The 9,420-nt window shown below is 42.6% G+C and overlaps 1 protein-coding gene across 1 annotated transcript; it reads left to right on the forward strand.

The window, feature by feature from the left end:
* The first annotated feature begins 8,280 nt into the window (after window positions 1-8,280).
* On the forward strand, window positions 8,281-8,850 carry LOC119366187 (geraniol 8-hydroxylase-like). The gene has a single exon (XM_037631881.1). It carries the CDS (start codon window positions 8,296-8,298, stop codon window positions 8,848-8,850), a length of 555 nt encoding a protein of 184 aa, XP_037487778.1. The 5' UTR covers window positions 8,281-8,295.
* The last annotated feature ends 570 nt before the right edge of the window (window positions 8,851-9,420 follow it).

Below are 9,420 nucleotides of genomic sequence, written 5' to 3' on the forward strand. Positions count from 1 at the left end.
GTCCCGGTTCGTGGCACCAACCGGGACCAAAGGCCCCTGCGCTGCCCGCGTCGCGGCCAAAATTTAGTCCCACCTCGCTAGTTGAGAGGGGCTCGGAGTGATTTATAACCCCTGCTGCAGCTACCCTCTTGAGCTCCTCTCAAATGCATGCTTACGGGCCTAATCTCACACTATGCTGCTGTGGGCCTATTGGGCCAACTATGGGCCTGAATCCTGGCCCAGGTTGGGTTTCTAGTCGTATTCAGGCCGTGATGGCCCAATAGGTGGCAATTTTTTTATTTTTTCCAAGTTTTTTTGTTTTGTTTTTTGCATTATTTATTTTCTTTTGTTTTTTGCTTTATTTTTTAATTCTTTTTGCTTTTAGGTCAGAAAAATTATAAACTTTCTGTTAGTGCCATTAGTTTTAGAAAAATTATTTTGTTATTTTGTTTTCTTTGTTGCTTTATTTATTTTATTTTGTTTATACTTACAACAAAATACTTATTGTTGTTATTTTTATTTATTTTATTAAAGTTTATGTTTAATTATTTTTCTTTTAAGTCACAAAAATTATAAACTTTCTGTTAGTGCCATTAGTTTTCAAATTTGAATAATTAAAACTTGAATTCTTTGAAATTTGTGTGAATCACAAGTTTGTGATTAACTTTACTAAAAAAATGAACATAGATGCGCCTATAGAGAAAAAAGGTTCAAACGAACCGGGACCAATGGCCCACGTGGCTGCCCTCTTGAGAGTATTCTTGGTGAGAACATAGTTGACAAGGAGCGAACTGGGATTAATGGTATTATGAGGGCCGAACCATAAGACATTAAAGCATTTCAAATGAACTCTGAAAAAGTTGAAAGATGGCATGGTATCATAATTTCACGCACATAGCATGTGCATGTACAAAACGGACAATGGTATCATACTCGTCTGTTAAAAAGTTGGCATGGTATCATCATAATAGTTGCAAGAGAAAGTCTTTACTTTTATTTCGCTTGTGTCATTTGCTTATTGCGCCGTAACCATGGATAATCTTCATCGTTTATCAGGATGCTGGGGTCAGCCTTGACTTTGAAGGGAGGAATTTCATGAAACTTTTCATAATCTTCAGACATGTTTGTCTTGCCCTCCACTCCCACGATGTCCCTTTTTCCTGAAAGAACTATGTGGCGCTTTGGCTCATCGTATGATGTATTCTCTTCCTTAACTTTTCTTTTTCTCGGTCTGGTAGACATGTCCTTCATAGATAACCTGTGTCACATCATTGGCTAGGACAAACGATTCGTCAGTGTACCTAAGATTTTTCAGATCCACTGTTGTCATTCCGTACTGTGGGTCTACCTGTACCCCGCCTCCTAACAGATTGACCCATTTGCACTTAAACAAAGGAACCTTAAAATCATGTCCGTAGTCAAGTTCCCATATGTCCACTATGTAACCATAATACGTGTCCTTTCCCCTCTCGGTTGTTGCATCAAAGTGGACACCACTGTTTTGGTTGGTGCTCTTTTTATCTTGGTCAATCGTGTAAAATGTATTCCCATTTATCTCGTATCCTTTCCAAATTATAACAGTCGAAGATGGTCCCCTGGACAACAAGTACACCTCATCACAAACAGTGTTGTCACCTCTGAGATGTGTTTCCAACCAACTGCTGAAAGTCCTGATATGTTCACATGTAATCCAGTCGTCGCACTGCTCCGGGTGTTTGGAGCGTAGACTGTTCTTGTGTTCATCGACATACGGGGTCACCAAGGTAGAGTTCTGTAGAACTGTGTAGCATGCTTGAGACCAAGAATATCCATCCCTGCATATTATTGAGTCCCTTCCAAGCGTGCCTTTTCCAGTCAGTCTCCCCTCATACCGCGATTTAGGGAGACCTATCTTCTTAAGGCCAGGAATGAAGTCAACACAAAACCCGATGACATCCTCTGTTTGATGGCCCATGGAGATGCTTCCTTCTGGCCTAGCACGGTTACGGACATATTTCTTTAGGACTCCCATGAACCTCTCAAAGGGGTACATATTGTGTAGAAATACGGGGCCCAGAATGACAATCTCGTCGACTAGATGAACTAGGACGTGCGTCATGATATTGAAGAAGGATGGTGGGAACACCAGCTCGAAACAGACAAGACATTGCACCACATCACTACTTAGCCTTGGTATGATTTCTGGATCGATCACCTTCTGAGAGATTGCATTGAGGAATGCACATAGCTTCACAATGGCTAATCGGACGTTTTCCGGTAGAAGCCCCCTCAATGCAACCGGAAACAGTTGCATCATAATCACGTGGCAGTCATGAGACTTTAGGTTCTGGCACTTTTTCTCTGGCATATTTATTATTCCCTTTATATTCGACGAGAAGCCAGTCGGGACCTTCATACTAAGCAGGCATTCAAGGAAGATTTCCTTCTCTTCTTTGGTAAGAGCATAGCTGGCAGGACCTTCATACTGCTTTGGAGGCATGCCGTCTTTTTCGTGCAAACGTTGCAGGTCCTCCCGTGCCTCAGCTGTATCTTTTGTCTTTCCATACACGCCCAAGAAGCCTAGCAGGTTCACGCAAAGGTTCTTCGTCACGTGCATCACGTCAACTGAAGAGCGGACCTCTAGGTCTTTCCAGTAGGGTAGGTCCCAAAATATAGATTTCTTCTTTCACATGGGTGCGTGTCCCCCAGCATCATTTGGAACAGTTAGTGCGCCGGGACCCTTTCCAAAGATTACGTGTAAATCATTGACTATAGCAAGTACGTGATCACCGGTACGCATGGCGGGCTTCTTTCGGTGATCTTCCTCGCCTTTGAAATGCTTGCCTTTCTTTCGACATTGATGGTTGGTCGAAAGAAATCGACGATGGCCCAGGTACACATTCTTCCTGCAGCTTCCCAGGTATATACTTTTGGTGTCAAGTAAACAGTGTGTGCATGCGTGGTATCCCTTGTTTGTCTGTTCTGAAAGGTTACTGAGAGCGGGCCAATCGTTGATGGTCACGAATAGCAACGCCTTTAGGTCAAATTCCCACGTACGTACACCGTTTCCATTCCACATCTGTAAAAGTTCTTCAACTAATGGCCTTAGGTACACATCAATGTCGTTGCCGGGTTGCTTAGGATTTTGGATGAGAACTGGCATCATAATGAACTTCTGCTTCATGCACATCCAAGGAGGAAGGTTATGCATACATAGAGTCACGGGCCAGGTGAAGTGATTGCTGCTCTGCTCCCCAAAGGATTAATGCCATCCGCGCTTAAAGCAAACCATACGTTCCTTGGGTCATGTGCAAACTCAGCCCAGTACTTTCTCTCGATTTTTCTCCACTGCGACTTGTCAGCGGGTCCTCTCAACTTCTCGTCTTTCTTACGGTCCTCACTGTGCCATCGCATCAACTTGGCATGCTCTCCGTTTCTGAATAGACGTTTCAACCGTGGTATTATAGGAGCATACCACATCACCTTCGCAGGAACCCTCTTCCTGGGGGGGTCGCCGTCAACATCACCAGGGTCATCTTGTCTGATCTTATACCGTAATGCACCGCATACCGGGCATGCGTTCAGATCCTTGTACGCACCGCAGTAGAGGATGCAGTCATTAGGGCATGCATGTATCTTCTGCACCTCCAATCCTAGAGGGCATACGACCTTCTTTGTTGCGTATGTACTGTCGGGCAATTCGTTATCCTTTGGAAGCTTCTTCTTCAATATTTTCAGTAGCTTCTCAAATCCTTTGTCTGGCACAACATTCTCTGCCTTCCACTGCAGCAATTCCAGTACGGTACCGAGCTTTGTGTTGCCATCTTTGCAATTGGGGTACAACCCTTTTTTGTGATCCTCTAACATGCGATCGAACTTCAGCTTCTCCTTTTGACTTTCGCATTGCGTCCTTGCATCGACAATGACCCGGCGGAGATCATCATCATCGGGCACATCGTCTGGTTCCTCTTGATCTTCAGCATCTTCGCCCGTTGCAGCATCATCGTGCACATCGTCTGGTTCCTCTTGATGTTCAGTAGCATCATCGTATTCAGGGGGCACATAGTTGTCATCGTACTCTTCTTCTTCGCCGTCTTCCATCATAACCCATATTTCTCTGTGCCTCATCCAAACATTATAGTGTGGCATGAAACCCTTGTAAAGCAGGTGGGTGTGAAGGATTTTTCGGTCAGAGTAAGACTTCGTATTCCCACATATAGGGCATGGACAACACATAAAACCATTCTGCTTGTTTGCCTCAGCCACTTCGAGAAAATCATGCACGCCCTTAATGTACTCGGAGGTGTGTCTGTTACCATACATCCATTGCCGGTTCATCTGCGTGCATTACATATAATTAAGTGTGTCAAAAATCATTACAGAACATCATGGGCCAAATTAATAGAAGTTCATCATCACATTAAAACCAAAGTACATACATAGTTCTCATCTTCAAGCGAAAATCATTACAGAACAACATAAAGCTCTGCAGAGCATCTAAATTAATTAAACCATACATTGAAACTATGTAAAACATTTCAATGCGAAAACAAATGCGATCATAATCGCAACCAAGGTAACAACTGATCCAACGGTATAATGATACCAAGCCTCGGTATGAATGACATATTTTCTAATCTTTCTAATCTTCAAGCGCATTGCATCCATCTTGATCTTGTGATCATCGACGACATCCGCAACATGCAACTCCAATATCATCTTCTCCTCCTCAATTTTTCTTATTTTTTCCTTCAAGAAATTATTTTCTTCTTCAACTAAATTTAACCTCTCGACAATAGGGTCGGTTGGAATTTCCGGTTCAACAACCTCCTACATAAATAAAATCTATGTCACGTTGGTCGGCATAATTTTCATAAACAATAAATGAACCGATAGTTATGAAAAGATAATATATACCAATCTGAATCATAGACAGGACGAGGGCCGACGGGGGCGGATACCAAAACCATCGCACTATATAAGATGCAATAATAAAAGTAAGAAAATAATACAAGTATCTATCTAAACATACAAGTAAGAATATTTTCCCTTTCAGAAAGAAGATAAGAACAAGAGGCTCACCACGGTGGTGCCGGCGATGAGATCGGTGCGGGTGATCGACGGCGGTGAAGACGGGTACGGGGCGTGACGGACTGCTAAACCTAGACAAATATTAAGGAAAATGGAGCTTGGAGGTTGAGCTTGGAGAGGAGAAAGCTTAAGTAGTGTGGCTCGGGCATTCCATCGAACACCTTGTGTGCATAGGAGATGAGCTAGAGCACCACCAAGCCCTCTCCCCCTCGGCTGCCAGAAAAAACAGAGCAGTGTGCTCTGCTCTTACGCGAGGGGGTATATATAGGCACCTCATTGGTCCCGGTTGGAGGCTTGAACCGGGACTAAAGGGCAGCCTTGGGTCCCGGTTCGTGGAACCAACCGGGACCAATGGTGGTGGGCCAGGAGCGAGGCCCATTGGTCACGGGTCGTCCCACCAACCAGGACCAATGGCCCACGTGGCCCGGCCGGCCCCCGGGGCTCACGAACCGGGTCCAATGCCTCCATTGTTTTCGGTCTGGATTGAACCGGGACTAATGGGCTGACCCGGCCTGGACCAATGCCCCCTTTTCTACTAGTGTTAGCACTACGACTTCATGACCGTCTTCTACAAAAGGGTTTGCTCGGCTCCGGCGAGGAAGGATTGTGATGGTGGCATGTCTTAGGTTTGTTCTAGTGTTTGTAATCATCACTAAGTGGTCAATGGACCTCAGTTGTGATTTTTGTTACTTGTAGGGAGCTTTGTATGGCTCTGCATATTATTAATAGGTTAGAGGACTAACAAATAATAATAATAATAATAATAATAATAATAATAATAATAATAATAATAATAATAATAATAATAATAAATTGATGGTCAACTAGCATGCACTGCTTTTGGCTTGCGATAGGCAGAGTATGCGATGTTAAAGTGCTTCTTCGAATCGAGAGCACAATGGGCCAAGTAATTGCAATTTGGACATGAGAGAAAAATAACAATGAATTAGATACATTTTCAGATCCGTACAGGTAAGCTCCAAAGCTTGAGGTATCGTGTACAAATGCACAAGCCAAGGTTGTTCATTTGTGTAAAGGCTAGCGCTCTATTGTTTTTTGTTTTGTTTTGTCAGATCGGTATGTACGTAGCTTGTAATAGGATTCTTATGATATATAAATGAGATACATATTACAGTGGAAAAATAAAAAGCACAAGCCACCATCAATTTAATAGATGTAGAGGTCACAACGGCGTATGCTCCAGATGGCGTGCCTTCGGCGCAGATCAAACGCACTATGCAGTCCACAAACTCTCAATTTTTCTGGATAAGAATTTGTGTAGCAATATGTCATGCCAGCAGGTCTCTGGCGGCGTCATGTCACTCTCAATTTTTCGTATTTTCGTCTGCCTAGATTTTTTGTTGGACTTTATGTATGATCTAATGGGTGTCTCAGTAGCCAACTATTGTATGGTTCAAACACTTGTTGGATCGACCATACCAGGTGGTCCATGTCTTAAGCAAGTCAAGCTCCGGTGCACCAAAAACGTCCTCGTCAATGACAACCTTCAAAAAGGCAGGAATATTACTAATATTTGCAACCAGTAGACAGTTTGTGATAAATATCCCAGAAGGTAGCCCACAATTTACAGGTCATATTATTGCTAATATCTCTACCTAATAATAAAGCATGCAGGGTTTCTGGTCGTACGTTGTCGTCACTTTTACAAAATAGCCCATGTGAATTTTGTTATTCAACCCACACTCCAGATTTGCTACCCTTGAGAAATAAAAGAAGAATCCAAAAAAAGCAAAGACCCAGGGACACCAGCGGCCGAGCCGCCATGGCCGGTGGTGTGGCAGGATCTCGGCAAGGGGAGCGCCATGGCCGGTGGTTGAGCAGGATCTCGGGGGGGAATGCCATGGCGGTGGAGGGGATTCTGCAGTGTGCGGGAGGTGCGTGCGGGGGGGTGCGCGGAGAAAGCGGATCCCAGTGGTGGCGGAGCTTCGGGGAGGCGGGACCCCAGTGGCGCTGGGCGTAGGCGGCGGGGTCGGGCGCATGGTGCGTGCGGGAGGATAATACTTGGTGACAGCCTCGCTGAAAAGAAACTGAGCAGATGCTGCGAGCAACGAGGCGGGGCCAGCAACGAGTAGTGGATACGAAGCTGGAGGAGCCGCAGCGAGCCAGCGAGGCAGGACTGATTTCTTCTAGACCACATTGATTGTTTGTGGATCCTTCACGTCGCCGTAAAAATCTTCAAGTGTATCAGCATGCCCATATACGTTTATTTTCTGAACTATTTTTTAAGATTCAGTTTGACTCATCTAAACAAAGGTAACTATAGAAGTTATTATATCCTACCACCATGATTTGAACACATTAATAATTCGACGTATGATTGCATCGAGATTGAGATTGAGATTTATATTTTTAAATGTTGGCATCGAGATATCTAATATCCACAAATTTCATATTTAATTTTTCTATCAAGAAATAAACATAAGAGTTTGATAGTATATAGATGATAGGGGCCATATTACTTATCACTCAAATAAATTTATTTAGATGTATTTCAGTGCTAGATACATCTGTTTGGACGACAAGTAATTTGATTCAGAGGGAGTACCAGATTTTTCTTTATTTCCCTATGTATAGACAACATTTTGGTGAAATTTTGTAGTTACTACTATCCACTCTATTGATGCTATACGAACACTAACAGTGATAACATCAAAAGTACCATTTGGATACTCATGTAGCCATGTTCATGCCTCTAAAATTCAGACAGAATAGTCACACATAATTTTTTACAAGAATCATGCATGGCAGGCTACTCATGTGTTACAAAGTGTACCACTGGATTTCTCCTCTATATAAGAACTGAATCATCTAAAACAAGAATTCCTATGTTTTTCCTTTGTTTCAAACCAGGCTTATTGTATTTTACCCCATTTCCAACAATTCCACCATAGCCCTCGCATGACTGCACTTCATCCAACGCCTGAAGAATGGAAAATTGGGTTAGGAACAATAGCTTCTACTATACTATAATGAAATGAGTATAAAACCTTATAACGCAAATCAATGAGGTGTTTCTTCTATAGTTCATCCAAACAGTACCTGTATGTGTAGTTCGAAGAGAATTTAAGTTCTTCTATAGAAAACAATCATTTGTACTCTCTGTGGTGCTTGTTTAGTGTATCTAAATAGCTATATTGACTAGACTATTGACGTGACATTATATTTGCATGTTAGGATCTATTCTCTGCTGGTAGTGACACAAGCTCTAGCACAGTGGAATGGGCAATGACAGAGCTTCTCCAAAATCCATCATCAATGTCTAGAGCTTGCAACGAGCTTGCAGAAGTTATTGGATCCAAAAGAAACATCGACGAAGATGATATTGTTCGGTTGCCCTATCTCCAAGCTGTCATAAAAGAGACTTTTAGACTTCATCCTCCTGGCCCGTTCCTGTTGCCACGGAAACTAGAGAGAACACTGAAAATAGCAGGTTACACAATACCTAAAGATTCACGTGTGTTTATAAACATATGGGCGATAGGTCGAGATAAAGATGTATGGACTGAACCTGAGAAGTTTATGCCAGAGAGGTTCTTGGGTTCAACAGTTGACTTTAAGGGTGCCGATTTTGAGCTCCTTCCATTTGGTGCCGGACGTCGGATCTGCCCTGGAATGCCATTGGCTATTAGGATGGTGCATTTGGTCCTCGCTTCGTTGTTAAATCAATTTAAGTGGAGTCTCCCTGTTGAGCTTGAAAGGGATGGGATTGATATGGAAGAAAAGTTTAGCCTATCACTTATGAAGGTCGTGCCTCTTCGTATTGTACCAACACCGATTTGAATTAGAAACAAAATGTGTCCCTAGTAAGGTTGTTTTAAATGTTTTTAACATGTACTAATTCAAATGTATCACCCATGGAATTTATACAATTATGTATGTCACAGTTAAACTTTTAGAAAACTTGACTTCCTCGCAGTGCACAAGTTGAATGATATGTTGTTTTTACGTGGAGATATGTTGTGTTAGACAGTTGCTGATCCTACAAAAGGTATTCATGCATGCCATCCTAGCCACTCAGATTAACCTTTTAGGTTTGTATTAACCTTTTAGGTTTGTACTAGCACATATGCCCGTGTATTGCAACGGGAAAATTGATTTTTTATGCATGCATAATGTCTCGTAGCATCGGATTCACTATAGAACATGCAATGCAGCATCCTTTTACAAAATGAACATAAAAAATTGGAAGCAATTTATCCGCATCCATATTTTCTTTGCGGGCATATATAATCTCCCACTAATTCCGTTTAAGTATAATCCTTCCTATTGCCATGACGTCCTCATCCATTTTTGTCGGGAATCAAATCCTTCCTTTTCTAATTTAGTAGCCCCACCCGAATGAAGCATATG

Source organism: Triticum dicoccoides, chromosome 2B (genome assembly GCF_002162155.2).
Source record: "Triticum dicoccoides isolate Atlit2015 ecotype Zavitan chromosome 2B, WEW_v2.0, whole genome shotgun sequence".
Classification (NCBI taxonomy): domain Eukaryota; kingdom Viridiplantae; phylum Streptophyta; class Magnoliopsida; order Poales; family Poaceae; genus Triticum; species Triticum dicoccoides.

What these genes read in the sequence shown, in the direction of transcription:
- LOC119366187 (XM_037631881.1), top strand. Translation starts at nt 8,296, where the DNA reads ATGACAGAGCTTCTCCAAAATCCATCATCAATGTCTAGAGCTTGCAAC.